Source organism: Martes martes (assembly GCF_963455335.1).
Source record: "Martes martes genome assembly, chromosome: 4".
NCBI classification, from domain to species: domain Eukaryota; kingdom Metazoa; phylum Chordata; class Mammalia; order Carnivora; family Mustelidae; genus Martes; species Martes martes.
In genome coordinates this window covers 170,338,375-170,365,214 of record NC_137891.1, presented here as the reverse complement: position 1 = coordinate 170,365,214, position 26,840 = coordinate 170,338,375, and the positions used below count along the sequence as shown (strand labels likewise).

Here is a 26,840-nt window from a genome sequence, read left to right as displayed (position 1 = left end):
GGACTCCTTCCGGTCTCAGCCCTCCGGGTCCAGGAGCTCCGCGCCCAACCAGCCGGGTCGTCGGGAAAACCCGGAGCAGCGAATCCCGGCGCGGCCCTGGGCGCTGAGGTTCGGAGCGTGCGCAGAAGGCGTCGGAAGCGCATGCTCCCTGGCGGTCCCGGCGCCCAACTCTGGCGCCGGCGCTGGCCTCCTCCGCCTGCACACTCTGGGTCCGGCTGCAGGCATGGCGGCCAGTCTGTGGATGGGAGACGTGAGTCAGGGCGGCTGCTCGGGTCTGAGGAGGACGAACCTCAGTGTCACGGGGGGAGGAAGAGTCTGAAGGGGAGGGGTCTTCGAATCCCAGAAGGGTGGAAGTGAATGGGGAAAGGAGTTCTTTAGGTGACACAGGCGGGTCCCAGAATTTAGGTGAAGGGGACCGAGTCTGAGGATGGGGGTTCCTGGCCTTCCGCCTGCGTTCTTGGAAGGGAAAGGGAGGCTCTTTAGGGGGATAGAACGGCAGGAATCCCAAGGACTGAAGGGCGCTGTGGCTCTAGGACTGGAGGGATAGGGTTCCTAGATCCAGGGGGGAGGCTCCCGAAGGGGACCAGGTTTGAACCGGGAGGCAAAGGACTGAAAACGTGGGAGGTGGGATTCAGGCTACTCCGTAGATGAAAATCTCCACTCCCCTCAGCCCCGCCCCCACCAGCAGCGTGTAGCCTGCCCTGGGTGGGCCCTGAAACCGGGAATGAGGAGCCTGGACGCTGGCCTGAATCCTCTGCTCTTGTATTTACGCAGCTGGAGCCCTACATGGATGAGAATTTCATCTCCAGAGCCTTTGCCACCATGGGGGAGACCGTGATGAGCGTCAAAATTATCCGAAACCGCCTCACTGGGTACATTTTTCTCCTTCCATCTTCTCAGTTCTCCTTTAATAGACCGTGCGGCCAGTGTCTTTCTCGAGAATGTAAACATCGAAAAGTCAGGGCTTCTCGCCCCTAATAATAGTTAATATAATGTTATGAACGTTAACATTTGGGGGCTTACTGAGAGGGAGTATAGCATATTGCTTAAGGACTGGACTTTGGGGAGTCAGACTGAAAAAGCTAGGTCTACTGTGTGACCCTGGGCAAATACTAAACCTCTCCATTTCCATGTCACTGTGACTATGAAAATGGAGATGATAACACCATCTACCTCATAGAGTTATGGTGAGGTTTAAATGGTTAGTTTACATTCAGCATTTAGAGCAGTCTGGCATATGCTCAATAAATATAAACAGATTATGATCTACTAGGTAGTAAGACTTCAGAATCATTTGTGGGGGGTGGTAGAGAGGGCACCTGGGTGGCTCAGTCATTAAAGCTGGGCTCTTGATTTTGGCTCATGTCATGATTTCAATGTCCTGAGGTCGAGCCTGCAGTGGGGCTTTGCGTTGGGTGTGGAGCCTGCTGAAGATTCTCTCCCAGGGCACTGGGTTCCGTCAGTTAAGCGTCTGCTTTTAGCTGAGGTCATGATCTCAGGGTCTTGGGAATTGGGTTTTCTGCTCAGCCAGGAGTCTGGTTCTCCCTCTCCCTCTCCCTTTGCCCCTCCCCCTGCTCATGTGTTCTTGCTTGCTCTCTCACTTTGAAAAAGTGAAAAATAGAAATAATTTTCTAAGATTCTATTTTTTTAGGGGCACCTGGGTGGCTCAGTTGGTAAGTGTCTGCCTTCAGCTCAGGTCAAGATCCCAGTATCCTGGGACTCCTGGCTCAGCAGGGAGCCTGCTCTCCCTCTCCAGCTCCCCCATGCTTTGTTCCCTCTCCCGCGCGCTCTCTGTCTTCAATAAATAAATTCTTTAGAAAAAAATTCTGTTTTTTTTTTTTTAGATTTATTTATCCTATGCGGAGCTTGATTGTACAACACTGAGATCATGACCTGAGCCAGATGCTTAACCGACTGAGTAACCCAGGTGCCCCAATAAATAAATCTTTAAAAAAATTTTTTTAAAAAGACTTTATTTTTTTTAAAGATTTTATTTATTTATTTGACAGAGATCACAAGTAGGCAGAGAGGCAGGCAGAGAGAGAGGAAGGGAAGCAGACTCCCTGCCAAGCAGAGATCATGACCTGAGCCAAAGGCCGAGGCTTTAACCCACTGAGCCACCCAGGCGCCCCAAGGATTTTATTTTTAAGTAATCTCCATACCTGATGTGGGGCTCAAACTTACAACCCCATTGGGGCACCTGGGTGGCTCAGTTGGTTATGCTCAGGTTGATCCCGGGGGTCCTGGGATCGAGCCCTACATCCGGCTCCGTGCTCAGTGGGAGCCTGCTCCCTCTGCCTGCTGCTCCCTCTGCTTGGGCTTGCTCTCTTCTCCCTCTCCCTTCCCCCCCACCATGTCAAATGAATAAATAAAATCTTTAAAACAAACCTTACAACCCCAGAATCAAGAGTTGCATGCTCCATGGACTGAGCCAACCAGGCATCCCTAAAATAATTTCTTAAATACAAAAAAGTCTAAGTACTATTATTAGGAGGCTTCATAACTGTCTTAAAGTTTACAGAGCTATTAAATGACAAGCCAGGACTCAGATCTGTTCTTATAGTCCTGAGTGCCCTTAACTCATGTCATTCACTTAAGAAGTTATTTATAGAACGAGTACTATGTGCTGTTGTTCAAGGTTCCCGGGATACGTGGCTGAAACAAACCGGGCGTAGTCCCTCCTCTCATGGAGCTTACTACATTCTCATGGGGAAGCAAAACAGTAAATATGTAAACAAAACAAAATGCAGAGACTATTTGGAGATAGTGGTGCTATATTGCCTCCCCATTCTTCCTTCTCTTAAGGGGTCTAGTTAGAAAAAGAAGGATTCTCTTATCAATTTGGCAGTGTTTACTGAGCAGCTGCTCTGCCAGTACTCTACTAAAGCAGCTGCTAAAACGTCAAATGGTTGAAAAATACATACGGGAGAGATGAAGTGGGTGTGGTCAGTTCTGGCTGATTGGTTGACAGGTACTTTGTGTATTCGGAATCCAGTACCTGTTTCTGAAACCCTGGTGTGGCTGCCTTTGGCTGAAAAGGCCAGTATTCTAGACAGGAGTCCCGCCCCCATAAGAGATGAGTTTTGATTGGAAAGGAATATGAGGTCCCGCCCCCATAAGAGATGAGTTTTGATTGGAAAGGAATATGAGGTTTATTCAAGAAGCCGGCCGGCTACTTAGGGAGAAGGTGGACTCTTGTCCAAAAGCCAACTCCGAGGTTTCTCCTGGCCCAGGAGTTTTTAAAGTAATTTGGGGCAGTTAATCAGTTGAGGAAGTGCCGTGGTCTGTGACAACTCATGACTACATGCAGTCTCGATGGTGCCAGCGACAGATGTTATCATAGTGCTTGGAGGTGTTGCAGTGGGGTCTGGTTCCTTGGTGAGGGGGTAGGAGGGGTGTTGTGCAAGAGGGTTTGGTTTCTTGGTGCCCTGGGTAGTGCAAGAGAGCCTGGTGACATGTAGAAGTGCTGTGTTCTTTCTAGGAAAGAATGCAGGATCTATAAATGTACAAAGGTTTAGTTCATCAGTTGTGTGGGTTAAGGATGCTTGCTAAAACTTAAAAGACTACTAGGTTGGCTGGAGGGGCCAAGGAAGCTTCATACCTAGAAACTGTTGGTTTGTTTTGTTTTTGTTTTTTTTTGTCTTTCAACCATTTTATGAAATGAGAAAAGACCAAGGTAGCCACGAGGCCATTGATACACAGGTATGCAGTGTGGATGAGGAAGGGACTGTGGAGAAACCAGCACCATGCCAGGTGATCGCTGGGAACCAACTTCCCCAAACTCCTAACAACAGAACACTCTAGACAGGAGCATATTATATAGGTCCTACAGAAATAAACGTGGTCCCATGCCTGTTCTCTGCAGTTGGCAAGGACAGGCCTTTCCACTGGCCTGTCTTGGTAGGTGTTTCTGTATCAAATGAAGCAGAGGTTTTCAGTGACTCTGCGGCCGGCATAGAGAACTCATTGCCTATCTCTGCCTGGCTCCTGGGAGGCAGGTCCCCAGGACCTGACAGGGGACAGGTGGAAAAGGAGAAGCAATTACACAGCCTGGTAGAAAATACTGTGAGAGTAGACCACAAAGGGGCTCCCTAGGTCCTGCTACAGGAGGCCATTAACACACCTTGACTCTGAGCCTTCAGGTCTGATGAACAGTCTCAGAAAAGACCCTGTGCCCATCTGTGGAATGTTTCTTGGGGAGAACCCCCACCACACGCACTAGTCCACGGGGCCCTCAAGTTTTCATCCTGAGGTCTGGGAGCTGCAGCCCAGAGCAGGGATGACGAACCTGTACTAGCTATACTCAGGGAGAGCCAACAGCGTCCCAGCCTTTCCTGAGAGGCCAGGTCTGTGCTGCTCCCTCCTCTTTAGCATTGGTGCCTACATCCCCCCACACTTCCCTACAGTGTCTCTCCACTTGCTTTTTATTTGCACTGTATTCTAGGAACAGGTCCTCTGACTGGTAGATCATACTAGCCTAAATATTGTTCTTCTTTTTGCTCTTGTAAACAGAAAACCCTAGATAATCAGCTACTAGTATGAAAACATATTCTGTAATACTTTCTGCTTTATTGAAATAAGATTTAGAACTGTCTTTTCCTATCCATGATTACTAAACTCTGGCTGTTTCTTATGGTGGTACTTACAGACACATTACATTTATGTCTTGCCTCATTTGACAAACTTTGAAGTGGCCTGTAAAAATACTATAAAATAAATAAATGCAAATTTAAAAACTAAGACCAGGAAAATAAGGGAAAAAGATAAGACCTGTGGAAAATAATGTGCAGCAGAGTATAGTACTTAAGAATGCAGTCCGTGGTTACACAATAATGTGAATATTCTTTTTTTTTTTTTTTAAGATTTTATTTATTTATTTGAGAGAGGGAGACAGAGTGTGAGCACATGCAGTGGGGAGGGGCAGAGGGAGAAGCAGGCTCTCCACTGAGCAGGGAGCCCGACTGGGGACTGAATGAATCCCAGTACCCTGAGATCATGACCTGAGTCCAAACCAAGAGTTGGGTGCTTAACCAACTGTGCCACCCAGGCGCCCCCAGAATATCTTTTAAAGCTTTTTTAAATGTTTCTCTCTTTCTCTCTTTTTAATTTCATGTCAGACAGGTTGTTTGCTAAGGTTGTAACAGAGTTTAAGGGAGGTACGTGTCACAACAGTATGAACACTCAGTCATCACAGTTACTAACTACAAGAGGATCATCTGTTTTAAGTGTAGAAAAGCTCATCTCTTACCTTTTCTCATAGCACTGACTTTTTAAAGAGGTAAAACTAATTGTCTTGCATAAGGTCCTACATTCTGGAATCTGGTTTTATTTGCTTCCTTGTGGTGGTGTTTTACTTGTTCTGTGCCTAACATTCCCTATAAACTGGACGTTAGATCTGAAAGTTTGATTGGATTGTATTAAATATTTTTGGGGGCGCCTGGGTGATTCAGTAGGTTAAGTGTCTGAGTCTTGATTTCAGCTCAGGTTATGATCTCAGGGTTGTGGAACAGTGCCCTGCAGTCAGGCTCGGTGCTCAGCGGGGAGTCTGCTGCTCTCCCTCTCTCTGCTCCTCCCCCTGCGTGTGCCTGTGCCTGTCCAGGCCCACATTTTTTCTCTCTCTGTAATAAACCTTAAAAAAATACTTTTGGCAAAAGTACTTCAAAGGTCATACAGTGCATAAATGAATGTTTATCAGATGAGTCTGGGACTGGCCCAGATGGGCAGTCCTTATATTCAGGTTTGTAAATTAGTTCTGAACTGGAATATGGCAGGAAACAAAAACAGGTTGGGCTCTGATTAGGAAAACATTTTTCCCTCCCTTCAGGCCAGGGCTCAGTCTCATCTGGGAATCCCATCTATAACCATTCTCTTTCTCTTGTTTGCTTTCTTTCCAGAATCCCAGCTGGCTACTGTTTTGTAGAATTTGCAGATTTGGCCACAGCCGAGAAGTGTTTGCATAAAATTAATGGGAAACCCCTGCCAGGAGCCACACCTGTAAGGACACTTGGATAATGATGATGTTCCCATTTTTATTGTCATTGATAACTATCATTTATTGAAGCCCTACTGTATATTTACTCTATTTAATCCTATAACAACCCTGCACAGTGGGCATTGTTATCTTTGACAGCCCAGGAAACCGAAGTCCAGGGAAGTGGAATGACTTGTCCGAGGCAGCACAGGTAGTAAGTAGCAGAGGCAGGACGCAAACTGAAGATTGGTTTGCCTGTAAAAATCCAGGCCCTTTGCCCTCTGCACCGCCGCCTCCCTTCACGGAAGACTTGAAGCTCTAGCTTGCCTGATTGAGAAACTAGAACAGGCTGGCCGCAGTGAGGACACAGTGCAAGAGAGTTACATTCTGCTCTTCCCACAGTTACTTAGCTTACGGCCGCACCAAGCTGGCACACCTGGGCTCGTAGAACCATGGAGCTGGCAGTGCCCTTAGCGGTCATCCGTGCAACCCCCTCACTTTATACAGCAGAGAAAGCTGAGGCTTAGAGAGGGGGAGATGTTTTGGCCAAGGTAATTCATTTCAGTTTTTTTCAAATATTGTTTGACTCTCGAAACACCTTTCTCTGTTTTAGTTTGTTTGTTTTTAAATTTCTAGGCAAAACGTTTTAAACTGAACTATGCCACTTACGGGAAACAGCCGGATAACAGGTAAGTGCAGAGTAGCCCCAGGGTAGCTTCAAGCCCCAGGAAGTGTCTAGATGGAGATAAGATGATTCACTGTGCTAATCACCACCAAAGAGGAGGTTGGGGAGCCTAGTTTGGTCCGCTCTGCCTTCCTCCTGAAGGATGACTTCCTCTCCTTCCCCGCTGGTGGACCTGCCCAGTGTCCTTCTTGTCAAAACCTGTGTCTTCTCTTTATTTGGTCCCGCCCCCAGCCTTCCGCCCTGGTAGTACCCGCAGTATTGATGTTGTGTTCAGTAAGAACTGACCTGCTGTAGCGACATAAATCGATTGTTTCAGAAGCTTTAAAGAAGCTTTAGAGAAGCTCTTCAGAAGCTTTAAAACAATGTAGCGAGAGCTTTAAAAAGATTTGTACCCACTGACCCTGTAATTCTACATGGACGTGTCCAAAGATTAGCCTCAGAAGTATTTGTTGAAATATTACGTAGAATGGGGGAAGTTGGGGGAAAACCCAAATAATCTAGTAACAGAGAAGTGGCTTAAATGACAATATGTTCATTAATTGTAGTACTACGTATCCATGTATAAGTCATTTTGCAGAAAATGATGACAGGTCAGGAAGTTGGTAATATGTTAAAAGTGAAAAAAATGCTAAAAACAAAATGAGGTAGTCATACCCAAGTTTTGTAAATTCAGAAAGAGAAGCCAGGGGTGCCTGGGTAGCTCAGGTGTCTGGCTCTTGATCTCAGCTCAGGTCATGATCTGATGGTTATGAGTTTGGGCCCCTCACTGGGCTCGACCCTGGGGGTGGAGCCTACTTTAAAAAAGAAAAACAAGGTGGCTCAGTCGGTTAAAGCCTCTGCCTTCGTCTCAGGTCATGATCCCAGGGTCCTGGGATCGAGTCCCACATTGGGCTCCTTGCTCAGTGGGGAGCCTGCTTTGCTCTGCCTGCTGCTCCCCCTGCTTGTGTTCACTCTCTCTTCTATCTCTGTCTCTGACAAATAAATAAAATCTTGAAAAAACAAAACACCCACAAAGAAGCCGAAGAAAAGAGACAAAAATACATAACAGTGTTCATAGTGATTACCTTCGAGTGGTTGGGTTACTGGTAATTTTGTTTGTCTTTTTGTGTATTCTGATTTAAACAAGGAATATGTATCATATTTGAACTAAGAAAATTATGAGTATGCTTGTGTGATTTATTTTTAAATAGTTTTTCTAGAACAGAGGTTGATAAAATGTGACCTGACTTACATCACCCATGAGCTAAAAATGGTTTTTACGCTTTCAAAGGATTTTGAAAACAGAAAAAGCAACAGAAACCATAGGTGCCTCACCAAGCTTAAAATTTTTACTATCTGGCCTTCTATAGAAAAAGTTTGCTGACCCATGTTCTAAAAGTTGGCAGATTTCATTTTAGCCCTGCTTTCAGCCTTAGGAGATAAGGACCGGTTCTCATTCTCCATCTTCACCATTTGAATTAAAAATTGCAGTGAGGGGCTCCTGGCTGGCTTAGTAGGTAGGGCATGTGACTCTTGATCTTAGGGTCATGAGTTCGAGCCCCACGTTGGACATAGAGATTACTTACAAAAATACTTGCAGCGAATACAGAGTGTCTAGGTTTCTCTTTTGAGCACCTCTGACCAGGCCCCCCAACCTGCACTCCTATACTTCGAAGCCAGACAGGCTTTCTTCAGTGGATAAGGCCCCTGGAACAGGGGCTGCTTCCATAACTCTGCCAGGACTACCAGGCACCACAAATTAGGACCTGGCTAGGGACCCATCAGATGTGCTGTTCCCCACGAAGACCCAGGAGAGGTTTACCTAGAATGGGCCAAAAGAGCTTGTTAGAACAAAGCTTTTGGTGTCTGTCTCTGAACCTTGTTCTCTCCTCTCAGCCCTGAGTACTCCCTCTTTGTGGGGGACCTGACCCCAGATGTGGATGATGGCATGCTGTATGAATTCTTCGTCAAAGTCTACCCCTCCTGTCGGGGAGGCAAGGTGGTTTTGGACCAGACGGGCGTGTCGAAGTAAGGCCTTACCTATGACTGATGGCCACCGTGTTCCAGCATTTGTCTCAGAGATGGGGCTGTTAGAGTGAGGCCATGTAGCACAGTGGGGAAGAGCCCAGGCTCTAGAGCCAGACTGCTGTGCAGCCTGACTCCCAGACTGGCCCAGTCTCTCACCCGATTTCCTCAGTACAACGGAGGAAGAGTTGTGTCTCTTAAGAGTGTCTGCTCCCAGGCCTGACCTACCAGTGACATGATATGCTATAAATAAAGCTATAGGATATGCTTGATAGGTGCTTGCCATTTTATCTATTATTGTTACTTCAAAGGTAGAAAAACCCCAAGAAAGGCTTATTTTTTTTTTTTTTTTTATTATTTTTTTTTTTTTAAATTTTTTTTTTTTAATTTATTTATTTGTTAGAGAGAGAGAGAGCGAGCGAGCACAGGCAGACAGAGTGGTAGGCAGAGGCAGAGGGAGAAGCAGGCTCCCCGCCGAGCAAGGAGCCGGATGTGGGACTCGATCCCAGGACGCCGGGATCATGACCTGAGCCGAAGGCAGCCGCTCAACCAACTGAGCCACCCAGGCGTCCCAAGAAAGGCTTATTTTTGATCAGAGTAATAGTTACAAGCACAAGCTTGAGTTATAAGCCCCAGACCTGGGTTTGAATCCTGCTTCTGCAATGATGCTGGGCAAGTTATTGAATCCCTCTGAACTTGGTTTCCTCCTCAGTAAAATGGGGACACTACCATTATTGAATCATTGGGCAGTTTGATTAGATAATCCTGGGGAAATGCTTAGCACAGTGCCTAGGAAATCATAAGGGCTCATGAAATACCAGCTGTCATTCGTTGATCCCCCAAGTAGAATATGAGTCCTGGGGTACGTGGGTGGCTCAGTCGGTTAGGCGTCTGACTCTTGGTTTCAATAGACTCTTGGTTTGGCTCAGGTCAAGATCTCAGGGTCATGGGATCGAGCTCCACGTGGGGCTCTGGGCTCAGTGCAAAAGTCTGGGTGAGATCTTTCCTTCTTCCTCTCCTTCCCCTTCTGTGCCTCCCCCACTCTCGTGTGTACGTGTTCTCTCTCTCAATAAATAAAATCTTAAAAAATATATGAGTTCAGCAGAGCAAGAACCTTGTCTGCTTGTGACTGCTGAGCCCCATTGCCTAACGTGATACCTGGTGTACAGGGCAGACGTAAATATTTGCTCAGTGAACCACAGCTATTATTCCCACCACCGCTACCATGATGATGGTGGTGGTAGGAGGATTTCCAGTAGATTGGGAGGGAAGCCACTGGGAAGGAGCACCATCAGTGAAGGCTTAGAGGGGATTCCTCCAGACTCGGGCTCCTGCTGGGCCAGAGTTTCACTTTGCTCTGCAGCCTACCTCTAGTGTTGGGGCCCTCATCCCTTCCTGCAGAGCTGGATAGGCTCACCCCCTCTTCCATTCTTAGACTCTACCTTTCATCACATTTGTGATCTAAATAGGGAATGTGCTTTTGTTTTCTGCAGGGGCTATGGTTTTGTGAAATTCACAGATGAACTGGAACAGAAGCGAGCTCTGACCGAGTGCCAGGGAGCAGTTGGCCTGGGATCGAAACCTGTGCGGCTGAGTGTGGCAATCCCCAAAGCGTGAGTCCTGCGTGGCAGGGAGGTGGCCGCCCTCTCGACTGCTGCCCCTCACCCCCACCCACGCTCCTTCTCTGCTTGTTGATAATTGGAGCTTCTGCCTGCCGGGGGAGGAGGGGGGCATGGAGAGACTGCAGGGAGGCCTGCTGCTTGCCAGGCAGTGTGTTGGGCGCTGCAGATGAACGAGCACGACCCGGCGCCTCCAGAAGCTTGTGGCTGGGGCAGAGCTGCAACCTGCGAGGGCAGATTCATTCAGACATTGCTGGTAGGAGTCCTTGGAAAGCAGCATGTCCTGCGTACTTAATGTTCCTGCTCTTTGCCTGGTAGTATCACTGTTAGAATGAATAAGAATTGAGCAGAAGTAAAAACAAAACAAAACAGAACAAATAAAACACCCAATTTTAGCTGTGGGAATGGCTAAGAGTTAAAGATCCAAACACTACAGAATATTGCATACATCATCCTACCTGCCATGCCAGTCAGAAAGCCCTTCTTCCCTTACGGCTCCAAAGTTTCTCACTCAGAAGACAGCTGTTGTCTGCACAGAATCTTCTGTCCTTTGGCCAAAGCAATGGTTCTCGACTAGGGACAGTTTTATCCCACAGCGGACGTTGGCAACACCTGGAGATAATCTTGGTTGTCACAGCTTGGGTGGGGAGGTGGGGTGGGCATCCCGTGAGTGGAGACCGGAGAGCTATGAGCATGCTGTCTTGCACAGGACGGCCCCACGCGGCACCTGCCTGCCATGTGCCCGGGTCCGCAGTGCCAAGGCGGATAGACTCCATGCCAGGGGTAGAAGAGTGACTGCATTCTGAGGACAGAACTTCCAGAGAGCTAGGTTTTTCAAAGCAGCAAAAGATTTGGAGGTTCTTTGCTGTTTAACTGTGTTTAATACCTGGAAGATCAGCCTGAGTGGTTCCCCCCCCCCCAAACTGTTATTTGTTCTAAACTCTACTATAGAGGGGCGCCTGGGCGCCCTCAGTCAGTTAGGTGTCTGCCTCCCACTCAGGTCATGATCTTGGGATCCTGGAATTCAGCCCCAGTCAGGCTCCCTGCTCAGCAGGAAGCCTGCTTCTCCCTCTGCCCGCCCCCCCTCCGCTTGTGCGCTCTCTTGCTCTCAAATAAACTTTAAAAAAAAAAAAAAAAGTAATAAACTCTACTATATAAAAACATCAAAGAAAATATTTAAAAGAAATTTCCTCATTACCCTAAAATGAATATGATTTCTGACTTCTAAGCTTCTCTATAGACATCCGTGATACGCAGATATAAATACACACTCAGTGTGGATCAGTTTACATGTGGTAGATTGATTTCTTTATTTTTTATTATAGTCTCAATCTCCCCAACCCCCCCCCCCCCCACCGCCCCAGTTCTCTTCATAGACACATTCCCCTTCCCATATAGCTGTATAGTCCTCCTCGCAGCGTTCGGCAGCTGCAGGTATCTTGAGCGTGTATTCCATCCCAAGTTCCTCTGGTGTTGATGGTGTTGGTGGTTTCTGATGTGTTAGCATTTATTCAGTCAACGGCGACTGAGCCCTTATAGCTCTCCGGGCCCTGGCCTGGACGTTGGAGTTGTAGCTGTAAACAAGAGAAGGAAAAGCCCTTCTGCAAGGAGGTCGTATTCTGTTCCGTTTCTCGGTTGATCCTTGTCAGAATTTGGTGCCTGTGTCTAGGGAGGTGCCATCAAGCACTAGGAGTTAAGGGCAGTAAGAGGTCCCTTTGAGAGTTTTTCCGCAAGAGCTGAGTACAGAGAAACAACAGAAATGTATGGAGCCAGGCCGGAGAGACTTCCTTCAATCCCATGAACGTATCAGGAGGGTGGCAGAGCCCTTGGGAACATGGCGGGGTAGTCATGGATGAGACCATTAGCAGTTTCCAGCCTTGCACTGGGCAAGGGGAGGGAGTCTCTGCCATTGGACTTCATCTAGCCGCTCCATCAGGAGGTGGTACTAAGGCAGTCAGACGTGGAGTTGTCTAACTGCTCTGGGCCAGTCCTGCTCACCACGCAGGCACTGAACTCAAAAGGAACTTGTGAAGAGCTCTTTCAGACTTTGAGAATTTGTGGTTCCTGTGACAGGGCTTGCTGTGGTGGTTCAGCTCCTGCTTATGACTTGGTGTCCTTTCTGGCTTCACTCTGGAGGTAGCATACACTCCTGAGGACACAGGCGCGTTCCACGCCGTGTGACAGTTACAGTTCTGCTTACAGGCCAGCTGGCGTGGTGTAAGCCTCTGCCTCCTGTGTGTTCGGCTGCACTTGGGAGTCTGGCTCTTTGCAGTACGAGGCCTCTAGAAGCGCACTGCAGTATTCTTTTGATCACTCTCATCTAGGGCTGCCGGTCAGGCCCCAGGCCTTTCTACCCATACATAAGTCTACCCATACATACATGGTTTTGTGTATTTTTTGAAAGCAGCGGATCCTTTGCAGGCCTGACATTCTGTCTTTGGTTAGCTGTGGCTGGGGTAGCCATGCCAGCGGAGAAAAAAGCTATCCACTGAGCCTGGGCCTCAGGCCTGACTGGTGACTGTAGGATTTAGGAGCCTCACAAGGGGTCTTGCATCTGTCAGGGCAGATGCTGTATGTAGTGGTCTGGTGTTCAGAGCATGGGTCTTGGAGTTAAATTTGGCTCCAGTCCTAGGTGTAGACTTGGGTGAGTCACTGAACCTTTTAGGGTCTCATTATTCTCATCTGTGTAATGGGAATAATAATCAATAGCTCTGTCATAGGGTTGTGCGGGACTTAAAATAGGGGCCTGTATCTGAAAAACAGTGGGCCCAAGTCCTGAGTACCTACTCTGTAAACCGTAACTGTGGCTGCAATGGTGATGGTAAGGCTACTGGAGCACTTCTTTTTTGTGTGGGAAAGAGGTGATTAGACATTTTGTAGTTTGAAATGCTTCTTGGATCATCCTAAATCCAGATTTTCCAGGCAATGTTCAGTTGAGTTTTTGTGGCTGGCAGAAAAACACTGTGTCATCCCCGTCCCCTCCCTACCCCCCCCGCCCTGCCCCCCTCAGATCTTGAGAAGAGGACAAGTCAGTACTGACAAGATTTGATAAGAGAGCCAAACACCACTATGAAAAACTGGCGTGGGGCATCTGGGTGGCTTAGTGGGTTAAAGCCTCTGCCTTCAGCTTAGGTCATGATCCCAGGGTCCTGGGATCGAGCCCCGCATCAAGTTCTCCTCTCAGTGGGGAGCCTGCTTCCTCCTCTCTCTCTCTGCCTGCCTCTCTGCCTACTTGTGATCTTTGTCTGTCAAATAAATAAAATCTTTAAAAAAACAACAACAACAAAAACTCCTGGTGTAAAGCCTGGGCTCTGGAGCCAGACTGCCAGAGTTTGGATCTCTGTGGGGCTTTGGACAAATTAGGTGACCTATCTGGACCTCCGTTTCCTCATCTGTAAAATAGGAATAAATGTATTGTTCTTGCATAGGCTTGTTGTGGGGATTGAGTGAGTTAATCTGCATAAAGCCACTTGAACAGCCCCTGGCACGTAGTAAGTGCTATGGCAGTGTTGGCCTATATTCATTTTTGTTTCTGTCTCCGTCTAAGGAGCCGTGTGAAGCCAGTGGAGTACAGTCAGATGTACAGTTACAGCTACAACCAGTATTACCAGCAGTACCAGAACTACTACGCCCAGTGGGGCTATGACCAGAACACAGGCAGCTACAGCTACAGCTACCCCCAGTACGGCTACACGCAGAGCACCATGCAGGTAACCGTGGCTACGGCCGCCAGGTCCTCACCGCTCAACTCAGCCCCAGGCCTGGGAGTGGTGAGCTTAGGCTTCAGACAAAAATGGGGAAAGATGAAGCATCCTATTTGCTAACAGTGAGGTCTCCTGTCTCGGCCAGGAGTTCACGTTGCTTCTCACCCTTTCTTTGGTCTCTTGGCAGACATATGAAGAAGTCGGGGATGATGCCTTGGAAGGTAAGAAAGAAGTTTGTTCACTCATTCCCCCTGTCCTCTGTTAGGTGACTGCTCTGGGGCGGCCACTGTACTGAGGAATGCAGGGTGGATTCTGCTCTGGAGGAACTTGCCTTCTAGTGACAGAGCTAGTGGGCGCGTAATTACGGTGAGAAGGGGTGTGTGGCCCCCCAGTGTGCGTGCAGCCCCAGAGAGCCCAGAAGCAGCTCAGCGGGGAGAGAACTGGTCACTCCTACACCTGGGACATTCAACCGCCACGTGTAGGTCTCCAGTGACACTGTTGCCTTATGTTTGTTTGATAGTTTGTAAAATTCTTTTTTTATCTCATTTTAATTTTTTCCTGTATATTTTAAACTACATTTTTTTTTCATTCTCAAGTAATAGGTATGATTGAAAATTTGGAAAATACAGTAACGTATTATGAAGAAACTAAAAATCACCCCAATCAGCTACATAGTAATAGCCATTATTAATTTAATTAAAAGTATTTGTGTAATTTTTATGGAATTTAACACAGGAAAAAGGAAAATAAAACTGAAGGAATTGCTAACCTTCAAATAAATGATTTTTCAAATGTGATATTAATACTTAAAGGATTTTTAAGATTTGAAAATGGACATGTTTCTGAATAGATGTTAAGTTTTAAAGAAGTAAAATTTAGGGGCGCCTGGCTGGCTCAGCAGTGGAGCATGTACTCTTGATCTTGGGCTTATGAGTTCGGGTCCCATGATGGGTATAGAGATTATCTAAAAAATAAAATTTTGGGGCACTTGGGTAGCTGGGTGGCTCAGTCACTTAAGCGACCAACTCTTGATTTTGGCTCAGGTCATGATCCCAGGGTCATGAGATCAAGCCCCGTGTCCTGTCAGGCGCCACGCTGGAGCCTGCCTAAGATTCTCCCTCTACCTCTACTCCCCACTGCCTCCCACCCCACCCGCTCTCAGCACGTGTTCTCTTCAAAAAAATAAAAATGAATAAAATAAACAAAAAGTAAAAGTAAAAAAATAGTAGGAAAGCACTTGTACATACATGCTGTCATCTAAATCTAACAGCAGTGACCTTGGGGGTGGGCTAGGCAGAACACAGGGACTCTAGCTGACATATGAGGACCTGGCCACCCAAGTGCTCTGTTCAGGCTCACCCAGTGAGTTAGGAGCTAAGTCAGGCCTGGAGGCCCTGACTTTCTCTACTCAGTCTCTGACTGGTCCCTCCGGGGAATACTGTCCTTTCTCTTTTTTTAAGAGAATATTAACCTGAGTATAATATCTGTGTATAACTCCTTAGAATTTTCCAGTCTCTTTCTCATCCATTAATCCATTAATATAATAATACCAAACATATTTTGTGCCAGGTCCTGCTACTTTTCAACACTATGATGGTGGGTTGGTACCGTTATAATCCATTATAATCCCCAGTCTACGGAAAAGAAAACTGAGGCTTAGGAAGTTGATAATAGCTAATAGTTAACTGAGGTTTTACTATGTGCAGGCCCTGTTCTAAGCATTTTACATCTGTTAACTCATTTAACCTTCACAACTGTGTTGAGCTAAGTACCACAATTTATTCTGGTTTTATGGGATAAAAAAACCAAGGTAAGGGGTCAAATTACTTGTTCAAGGTTGATGATACTGTAAATTTCAACATAATAGCAAGAGATGGAGTCATTCTTGCAACCCCTGCAGTCTTGCCCCAGATTAAATGCTTTTTACTGCTGACTTCCACTGCCTCCCAGTTCAACCTGATACCCACCCAGAGGGGTACAGCAGGGATCTTTGCCCTTCTCCATCTCTTCTTCAACTTCAGTGAGCCATGGCTCAGGCCCTGTCTTCAGAGTGAGGAAGGATACTCTATTGTACGCATATCCACAGGCTTCGGTTCACACAAATGGCTGCCCTTGATCGAGCTCTTTACTGAACTGTTTCTATAAGCTGTTGCCTACACTGAATGGAGAAACCAGGCCAGTCATGCTTTCTTTAAGTTTCCGTAGGGAGCCTCTGTAAGTGCTCAAACCTTCTTGTAATTTAGATTAAAATTCCAAGAGGAAGGAGTGCCTGGGGGGCTCAGTCGTTAAGCATCTGCCTTCGGCTCATGTCATGGTCCCAGGGCCCTGGGATCAAGCCCCGCATCAGACTCCCTGCTCAGCAGGAGGCCTGCTTCTCCCCCTCCGCCTCCCCCTGCTTGTGTTCCCGCTCATACTCTCTCTCTCTGTCAAATAAATAAAATATTTTAAAAAATAAAATAAGATTCCAAGAGAAAGAAAGGTCCTTCTGGTTCTAGGAACAGGCATAGGGCTTATGTGAAAAGAGTAGCACTGGTTTGGAAAAGGAAACAGACTCTTAAAAGTAGTGAGAAAGTTTGAAATAATTTACAAAAGAAACACATGTGCTAGTAAATGACAGAAAAAAAAAAAAAGTTTACACATGCTATTTGTACCAAAGGTGATTTATACTATATCACCAGTAGGATATATTATGTATAAATGTGTAAGGCAGGCCAGCAAGCTAGAAACTCAAGCAGGATTTCTGTGTCACAGTCTTGAGGCAGAATTCCTTTGGGAAATCTCAACTACATTTAAGCCTTTACGATTTTCATTTGACTAGATGAGACCCACCTACATTATTGAGAATTATTTATTTATTGAGAGAGTACGCTCCAGCATGGGGGAGAAAGAGGCAGAGGGAGAGAGAGAATCTTAAGCAGGCTCCACCCAGGTGCTCCGAGGATTTTTTTTTTTTTTTTAAGATTTTATTTATTTGAGATAGCACAATCGGGGGACTGGGAGAGAGAGAAGCAGGCTCCCTGCTGATCCAGGAACCTGACTTGGGGCTCTATGCCAGGACCCTGAGATGGTGACGTGAGCCAAAGGCAGACACTTAACTGACTGAGCTACCCAAGCACCCCTCCCCAAGGATATTCTTTTTTTTTTTTTTTAATTTTTTATTAACATAAAATATATTATTAGCCCCAGGGGTACAGGTCTGTGAATCACCAGGCTTACACATTTCACAGCACATACCTTCCCCAATGTCCATAACCCAACCAACCTCTCCCTACACCCTCCCCCCGGCAACCCTCTGTTTTGTGAGATTAAGAGTCTCTTATGGTTTGTCCCCCCAAGGATATTCTTAAAATCAGCCCGTTGCAGATATTAATTGCCATCTATAGATAACACCTTCACAGCAACACCTAGACTGGCGTCTGACCAAGCAGGGCACTATAGCCTAGCTGAGTTGACACGTTAAACTTTAACCATCATGCTATTAATAATCAAATTTAAATTCAAATATACTGTGTTTCTTGGGGGATCTGGCTGGCTCAGTCAGTGGCGCATGCTACTCTTGGTCTGAGGGCTGTGAGTTTGAGCCCTACCTTGGGTGTAGAGATTACTTTAAAATAAAATCTTTAAGGAAAAAAAAAAATATATAGATACAGACATAGACAGACACACTTAAAAAGTTAGTTTTTATGGTGTTTATATCCTTTGGATCAGTAATTTTACACAAAAGATCTTATCTCCAGATGATAATTATTGGTACAGATAAATACCTATAGAGAATTTGTTAAACAAATGGTAGTCTTTTTTTTTTTTTTTTCAATCATGTCTAAGAGTATTGACATAGGGAAATGCTTTCAGTAAAAGACAGCCAGATATAAAATAGGATATAAAATCCCAGTTAGGGCTTTGTTTTTTGGGAAATAACCTACATAATAGATTTTACTTTTTTAAAAATTTATTTTCAGATTTCACCCTTTTAAAGTGTACATACAGGGGCACCTGGGTGGCTCAGTGGGTTAAAGCCTCTGCCTTTGGCTCAGGTCATGATCCCAGGGTCCTGGGATTGAGCCCCACATCAGGCTCTCTGCTCAGTGGGAAGCCTGCTTCCTCCTCTCTCTCTGCCTGCCTCTCTGCCTACTTGTGATCTTTGTCAAATAAATAAATAAATCTTTAAAAAAAAAAGTGTACATACAATCCAGTAGTCTTTAGAGCGGTCACAGAATTGTGCACCCATTACCACTGATTCCTGCAGCCAGCAGCAGTCACTCTGTATGCCAGCTCCCTCTAGCCCCTGACAACCACTCATCTACTTTCTCTCTCTTTGGATTTACCTATTTGGGCTTTTAAAGTTGGCTCCTCGCCCAGTGTGGGGCTTGAACTCACTACCCTGAGATTAAGAGTCAAGTTGCATGCGTTACCAACTGAGCCAGCCAGGCGCCCCAGGCTATTTTAAATAAATGGAATTGTGTATAACGTGCAGTCCTTTGTGAATGGCTGCGTTCACTGTTGCCTAGCGTTGTAGCAGGTGTCAGCACGTCATTCTTTTTTATGGCCAAACAGTATTCCATTGGGTGGATATACATTTTGGTGATGGATGTTTGGGCTGTTTCCACTTTCAGTATTACAGATATATTACTTACGAGCGTTCATGCGTAAGTTTTTATGTGGACATAGAAGTTTTCATTACCCTACCTCAAAATGGAATTGCTAGATCCGATGGCAGACTCTTTAAGCACTGGAGGAACTGCCAGACTTTACTGAAAAGGCTGCATTTTCTGTTCCCACCATCAGCGTACAGGGTTCCAGTTTCTCCACATCCTCACGAGTGGTGGTTACTCTGCTTCGTTATGGCCATCCTGGTGGGTCTCAAGCGGGATCCCGTTGTGGTTATGATACCCACTTTCCTGATGGCTAATGGATGTTGACACTTATTGGCTATTTTGTGCAGATCTTTGGAGATACGTCTTTTCAAATTCTCTGTCCATTTTTAAATTGGGTTGTCTTTTTTATTTTTTCATTATGAAAGTTCCTTTCTTCTGTTCTGGATACCATTCCCTTATCAGACATATGACTTAAAATTGGGCCATCCCATGAATTACCTCTCCACTTTCTTTCTTTCTTTTTTTTTTTAAAGATTTTATTTATTTATTTACTTATTTGACAGATAGAGATCACAAGTAGGCAGAGAGACAGGCAGAGAGAGGAGTAAGCAGGCTCCCTTCTGAGCAGAGAGCCCAATGTAGGGCTCGATCCCAGAACCCTGGGATCATGACCTGAGCCGAAGGCAGAGGCTTTAACCCACTGAGCCACCCAGGCGCCCCTCCACTTTCTTGATAATGTCCTTTGAAGCACAAAAGTTAATTTCTGTGAAGTCAGATTTATTTTTTTCTTCTGTTTGTGCTTAAATGGTGTCTTGTCTAAAAGGCACTGCTGGTTTATACCTGTTTCCTTCTAAGACTTAGTTTCAGGGACATCTGGGTGGCTCAACCATTAAGCGTCTGCCTTTGTCTCCTGGGATCCAGCCCCCAGCCAGCTCCCTGCTCAGTGGGAAGCCTGCTTCTCCCTCTCCCACTCCCCCTGCTTGTGTTTCCTCTCTCGCTGTGTAAATCTTTTTTTTTTTTTTTTTAAATTTTATTTATTTGACAGAGAGAAATCAGAGCTAGGCAGAGAGGCAGACAGAGAGAGGGGGAAGCAGGCTCCCGCTGAGCAGAGAGCCCGATGCGGGGCTCGATCCCAGGACCCCGAGATCATGACCTGAGCTGAAGGCAGAGGCCCAAATCACTGAGCCACCCAGGCGCCCCTCGCTGTGTAAATCTTAAAAAAAAAAAAAAAAAAGTTCCAGCTCTTACCTTTAGGTCTTTGATCCATATTTAGTTAATTCTGTGTGAAGAGTCTAGCGTTACTCTTTTCCTGCGGTCATCCAGTTGTCCCAGCACCGTTTGTTGAAAACCCATTCTTTTTTTTTTTTTTTTAAGATTTCATTTATTTATTTGGCAGAAATCACAAGTAGACAGAGAGGCAGGCAGAGAGAGAGGAGGAAGCAGGCTTCTTGCCAAGCAGAGAGCCTGACATGGGGATCGATCCCAGGACTCTGGGATCATGACCTGAGCTTTAACCCACTAAGCCACCCAGGTGCCCCCGAAAACCAATTCTTTACCATTAAATTGTCTGGTACCCTTGTTGAAAACGAAGTTACTATTAAGTTAGATGATGGGCTTGGACTCTTAAGTCCTTTTTTTTTTTTTTTTTAAGATTTATTTATTTGTCAGAGCACAAGCAGGGAGAGCTTGCAGAGGTAGAGCAGGCGAAGGGAGAAGCAGGCTTCCTGATGAGCAAGGGGCCCGATGCGGGACTGGATCCCAGGACCCGAGGATCGTGACCTGAGCTGAAGGCGGATGCTTAACTGACTGAGCCACCCAACCATCCATTTTTTTTTTCTTATTCTTAAAATCTTATTCCATTATCTCTAGATCTATCCTTAGGCCACTGCCATGGTTTTTATTACTGTCGCTTTGTGATAAGTTTTGAAATGGAGAAGTCCTTGAACTTTGTGCTTTTTCAAGATTGTTTTTGCTATTCTGAATCCTTTGCATTTTCATCTACACTTTATGATCAGCTTCTCAGTTTCTGCAAAACAAGGCAGCTAATTTTGAAAGGCAGTACATTGAATCTGTAGATCAATTTGGGGAGCATTACGATCTCAAGCAATGTTGTGTTCCAATTCAAGTCCTGGGAGATCTATTTCCTTAGGTTCTCTTTAATTTGTCTAATTGTAAAATAAGTGTTTTAATGAATGGGTGTGTTCGTGTGTGTGTATTTTATTTTTTAAAGATATGACAGAGAGAGACAGCCAGAAAGGGAACACAAGCAGGGGGTAGTGGGGAGAGGGGGAAGCAGTCTTCCCATCCTGATATGGAGCTCCATCCCAGGACTCTGGGATCATGACCTGACCTGAAGGCAGAGGCTTAACCCACTGAGCCACCCAGGCACCCGTGTGTGTGCATTTTAGACCAACACAAGACTACAAGGAAAAGTACAAAGTGTTATCAATCATAGTGATTAAGGAGTTTTCTCAAACTTCTTTTATTGTGAAATGTAATGTATACATAAAAGTATGTCAAACAAGTCTGTAGTTTATTATGTAATTATAAAGCAGTTGCTCATGAGACCTTTATTTCGATCAAGTAGAACATTGCCAGCCTCCAGCAGCTTTCCTTCCCCCATTCAAAACCCATGGCCCTGCTAGGGAAAATTACTGCCTTTTGTGGTAATCACTTTCTTCCTTAACTTTTTAGATATGCATCCTTAAATAATATTAGTATTGCCTGTTTTTTAGCTTCATACAATGCAGTTATATGTACTTTTTTTTTTTGGTAAATATTTATTTATTTGACAGACAGAGATCACAAGTAGGCAGAGAGGCAGGGAGAGAGAGAGGAGGAAGCAGGCTCCCTGCTGAGCAGAGAGCCCGATGTGGGGCTCAATCCCAGCACCCTGGGATCATGACCTGAGCCAAAGGCAGAGGCTTTAGCCCACTGAGCCACCCAGGCGCCCCTGTACTTTTTTCATTCAACACTCAGCATTTCTTTAAATTCAATGCTGATATAATTGTTACATTAGCTTCGGTGTGCAATATAGTGATTCAGCAATTCTCTACAGGACTTGGTACTCATTGTGGTAAATTACTAACACACCATTTGTGAGATCCAACCAAGTTGTATGCAGCTGAGGCGGATTTTCACTGCTACGTAGTGTTCCCTTCGAAGACTAGTGCTCTGAACTTAGTCATTTTGATCGGATTTCCGTAACCCAAAACTGATGCCGTGCCAGGGCACATGAAGTCTAGGGAGGTGGAGAAACAGCAACCATGACTGGAGTGCTGTGCATGTTTTCTTTTTTTTTTTTTAAGATTTTATTTATTTGACAGAGAGATCACAAGTAGGCAGAGAGGGGGGCAGAGAGGGGGGTGGGGAAGCAGGCTCCCTACTGAGCAGAGAACCCAGATGCGGGGCTCGATCCCAGGACCCTGAGATCATGACCTGAGCTGAAGGCAGAGGCTTAACCCACTGAGCCACCCAGGCGCCCCCTGTGCATGTTTTCTAAGTAACTCCACTTTTATCCTTAAAGGAACCCTGCAAGGCAGTGGGTGTGAGCCCCTACGGGCCCTGAGGGACTCTGACACAGAGGACAAGGAATTTCCCAGAGGAAGCAGGAAGCGGGAAGTCCTGGGAGTGGGAAGAGTCCATAGCTCTGGGTGCTTCTGGTACTCTGAACCCAACCCTGGCTTCTCTTGCAGACCCCATGCCACAGTTGGACGTGATGGAGGCCAACAAGGAGTTCATGGAGCAGAGTGAGGAGCTGTACGACGCCTTGATGGACTGTCACTGGCAGCCCCTGGACACAGTATCCTCGGAGATCCCCGCCATGATATAGTCAGGACAGAGGAGCAGCTGACAGACTGTGATGGAGAACAGACTCCTTTTTAACAAAAGTGTTGGAAGAAATTTTACATTTTTGGAAATGTTTTGTAAAGATTTTAGTAATCAACTCCTGAGATTATGACCATTCCTGCAACACCACTGCCTTCCTTTGCCCATCAGCCTTTGGAGTTTGAAAACCACAGGGCCATTGAGCAAGGTTTTAAAATGTCTTTGAAATGTGTCTTCCAGGTAGGGATGTTACCCACTCTTGGAGATAGAGTTTGGGGTTATTAAAGTGGATCATAGGATTTACTCAACCCAGAGGGCCATCTCAGGTGACCCTGCATCCTTAAAGGTTCTCTGGGGTCAGAGTGCATGGGTTACGTACTATATGCCAAGCGGGGGCAATGCTGACCCTCCATTCCAAGCATCCCTTCACCCAACAAGTTTGATGGCTCTGTGTGGTAGGATGTGATGGAACCAGTTAACACCTAGACCAAAAGACTCCTGAGGGCAAGCCTAGCTTTTAATAAGCCCTTGTTTGAGGACATTGTTGTGGTATATATGTACCTGGCCCACCTGTTTGTCCTTAATTTCCTTCTGTAAGTATGAACACACTTACATGTATCTCTAGTACCTATATGGAAAGTCTGGATTTACACTAAAAATCTGCAACTCAGCTCTACTTTTGTGCTGAAGGAAATTGGGGGGGGGGGGCACACACAATGGGGGTAGTGAGGTAAATGGCTTAGGCCACAAGAAACCTTTAGATATTTCTATTTTAATGAAATGACACTGTAACAAGGAATAGGAAAACCTACTTCAAGTCTTTTATTAGTCACATGCCATGTGCCAACAGTAACAAAAATAGAGGTCATGGTCTTCCACCAAAATAATCTTTCAGCTTGCCTCTTCCCACAGTGTTTCTGTCCTGAAAAGGAAGTATAAGCCAGTGTGTTAATACTCCCAATTAATTAATGTCACCCAGGCTTTTTCTGAAGAGCTGGTCTCAGTCCCATATCCGCATTTATCATCCATAGATGTCCACTCAGATTAGGTTTCATCCTGGACCAGTCAGCCTAACAACGTCCCAAGCTAGGTGAACTACACTTGTTTCCACCCAACCCATCTCCCACACTCCTAGGAAAAGGCCAGTAAGATCCATGGCTTGATGTTTCCCTGAACACCAGGAGCTCAAACCACGACCATAAATTCACAGCAATCGGCCCTTGCTGCCCAACGTGCAGGGCTTTGGCCTCTGGTACCTTCAGTGTGCTCGTGGCCTTCCAGCAGGATGGGCAAATCTAAGACCCAAGTCACACTGTACACCTTTCTCTCCTGGCCATGAACAGCTAATACGGCACATGAGGAAGGTCAGGTGTCAAAGATGTGTGAAAAAGCTAAGACTTCCCAGGGGCCTGAACAGCCCTGTATCTTATCAATTCACTACACTACTCAGGGTTCACAAGGCTCAAGCACTACTTGAAGCTGCAAGGAAGCTACGGAAGAAGTTTGGCAGCCAACTTACCCAACTAGATCCATAATCAGATGAGGACAGCTGTACTGTAACACATCTTTAAAAAAAAAAAAAAAAAAAAACTCAGGAGACAAGAAATCCATGGATATTTATCAACTACAGAAGTACTAAGTCAGCCACCGCTACAACTCCCCAGAGCTTCACATACATCATCCCTTAAGCTGAAGATTATCCCAGTTTAGCGGGAAGGAGGAAACCAGTTGAAAGAGAATTCAAACCCTGTTTGAAACTAGCCCACAGCCTATACACCAGACTATAAGCACCACGAGGCCAGCTTCAGTGCTCCTTTTCCTCCTTTTACGACCACCAAGACCAGCGTTCAGATCCGATGGGAAAGGGAGCCGGAGGGTCAGGCTGAATCCAGCATGTAAACTGTACCTCGTCTAAAGCACAGCAACAGCCCGGGAGCCTCAGACTCTTCGGAAGCCGACACTGACAGGGACACTTCAGGGCAACCTGGAGAAAACAGTGTGAAAGCTCCAAACCAGAAAGTCGATCAATACACCCATCAACATGAAGTTTATGGAAAAGCCCCTGGGCTCGGGTAGGAACACCCGGGCTATTATAGGAAAGGCGAGTGGCAGCTGCAGGTACTGTGCTGACCTGTGCTGTCAAAGTCTCTCCAGGTTGCTCTGGCATGCAGTTGGAGATCCCATGGCCACAGCCGGCCACAGCCCTTGGAAACATGCTGTACTGTCCCGCCAAGGTAGTTCCCAGAAACCTACCCGACCCGAGGCGGTTGTCTTCCATGTCAGTCACGACCCCAGCATCCTCACCAAAAAGCTCCACTTCAAAGTCCTCCTGGAATCTTCAGTCAGGCGCAGCTGAGATGGGAAACAGTCGTTGAATGATCTTATTGTTCCTTTTCTTTGGTCTTCACAGTTAAAGGTGTGACTGGCTTTTGGTACTGATGCCTTAAGCTTTTCAGTGCAGTGACCCAAAGCACTGCTGAGATCTGCCACTTGCCACTAGATTTGCCCAGTACACCTGTCCACCTCACTCCACCTGCCCCTACATGAACTGGTTCTTGTTCTCGGCAATTTACTTCTCTAAGTTTTTTCCTAGCAACTCTATGCAAGACCCCACTAACAGGGGCACCTGGGTGGCTCAGTGGGTTAAGCGTCTGCTTTCAGCTCAGGTCATGATCCCAGGGTCCTGGTCCCACATCAGGCTCCCGGCTCAGCAAGGAGCCAGCCTCTCCCTCTGCAAGCTCCCCCCGCCCGTAGCTTGCTCTCACAAATAAAATCTTTAAAAAAAAAAAAAAAAAAAACCATTATCAGAACGTTTCTGCTAGCCTCTGGAAACCTGTCAGTTGTAACAAAGGACTCCACCTCTACCTGAGAAATGGCAGGTACAATGGAACTGTCTTTTCCTGAAATGTTGCAGATCAGTTACAGCAAACAGAACGGCGACCGTCAAGGAAAACTGTCACTCTGGGCTCCTTTTTGACCACAGCAGCTATGTGGAAGCAGCTGCAGCTTCGATAAGGGCCACAGGGCAATTTAGGTCCCAGGACCAGCCCCAAATGCTGTCCAGGCTGACTCACCTAAAGCCCGAGCACTCCTGCCTAACTGAAATTCACGGGCTGAACTATACTGGAGAACAAGAAAGAACAGGTACCACCGGCGCCTGGGTGGCTGGTGTGAAAGCTCCAAACCAGAAAGTCGATCGATACACCCATCAACATGAAGTTTATGGAAAAGCCCCTGGGCTCGGGTAGGAACACCTGGGCTGTTATAGGAAAGGCGAGTGGCAGCTGCAGGTACTGTGCTGACCTGTGGTTAGGAAGTCAGAAGCCAGACACTTTTCTCGGACCAGGTCCTGGCTCACACTGGGCATGGCGCTAACTTAAAGAGAACTGATATAGACTGAGCCTGTGCCCAACATGGGGATGAACTCAAAACCCTGAGCCCTGAGATCAAGAGGCGCATGCTGAGCCGACTGAGCCAGCCAGGAGCGAGAACAGATATCCTACCACCAGGCCCCAATTACCTCTTCATTTTACTATATGCCCGAGTTTTAAACTCATTTCGATTCATAGGACGATTTTACCATCCGTTTTACCAGTAGCTTTAGACCAATTAAGCTACCTACTCAAGGTCGTCAGGCAATGTAGAATGCCACAGAACTGAGATTCAAATTAGGATCTAAAAAACTCCAAGACGCGACCCCAGAAAACCCTACCCTTCTTAACCACCTGCATGGATTGCTTAACGTGCTGTGCAGCCAGATGACAGGTGAAATCACTTCCCCAAGGTCATCCAATAGGTAGCTTTAACAGATTCGGTTTCAGATTTGACGGACACCACCGCGCGGCGTCTCCAAAAATTAAGCCACTTCCGGCCCAGGACTGCCCTGCACCAGGCCGCCTGGCCATGTTACTCACCCGTAGCACTGCAGCGCAGGGATGCGCGGGCCGAGGCGGGAGCACGTACCGCCCCCGCGGGCTCTGGCCCCTCTCATCGCGCATGCAGCCGACCAGGCCTTCCGGCCCTTGGTTCCAGCAGGCCGGGAGGCCCGGCAGCTCCGAGCCATTCTCAACATCCCACAGGCTCGGGAGGCAAGCCTGGCGGGTGCGGGGCCAGGGGCGACGAAGCTACCGCAAGGTGAGAGGAGCACGGCCGTGAACGGCACACCCGCACCTCGACACGCCAGCACCACGGTGGCTGGGAAAAAGGAAGACCGTTCGTCGGAGGGAGGCTTTTATAGGTCTCGCCCCTCCCCGGAGGCCGCGCAGACAATTGGAGTAACGCGCCGCGCAGACCGCTGGGAGTTGTAGTCCTCCCGCCCTGCACCGCCGGGCGGCAGATCCCGCTCCAAGCTAAGCAGGTGCGGACCCTTCCGCTTGTGTTCCGCACTCAGTGAACGTTCGGTACCGGACACTGTGTTCGCAAATGAAGCCGACC

General features: G+C 46.8%; 1 protein-coding gene and 1 long non-coding RNA gene across 3 annotated transcripts; one reads left to right on the top strand and one right to left on the bottom strand.

Annotated features, from left to right (window-relative positions):
* Window positions 1-31: 31 nt before the first annotated feature.
* On the top strand, window positions 32-23,975 carry TRNAU1AP (tRNA selenocysteine 1 associated protein 1). Of its 2 annotated transcripts, XM_080802664.1 has the most exons (9): window positions 32-250; window positions 775-872; window positions 5,895-5,994; window positions 6,608-6,660; window positions 8,532-8,663; window positions 10,154-10,273; window positions 13,827-13,989; window positions 14,171-14,204; window positions 22,274-23,975. In XM_080802664.1, the coding sequence occupies exons 1-9, from the start codon at window positions 224-226 to the stop codon at window positions 22,408-22,410; spliced, it is 864 nt and encodes a 287-aa protein (XP_080658790.1). In that variant the 5' UTR covers window positions 32-223; the 3' UTR covers window positions 22,411-23,975. The 2 variants fall into 2 exon arrangements, with proteins under 2 accessions (XP_080658790.1, XP_080658791.1); XM_080802665.1 differs by lacking the exon at window positions 8,532-8,663 and having other exon boundaries at window positions 22,274-23,286.
* LOC308342312 lies at window positions 23,206-26,612 on the bottom strand. The gene is made up of 5 exons (XR_013966771.1): window positions 26,321-26,612; window positions 24,660-24,758; window positions 24,313-24,390; window positions 23,926-23,971; window positions 23,206-23,328 (listed from the first exon to the last, which is right to left on the bottom strand). It is a non-coding gene; the product is annotated as an uncharacterized lncRNA (long non-coding RNA).
* Between the last annotated feature and the right edge of the window lie 228 nt (window positions 26,613-26,840).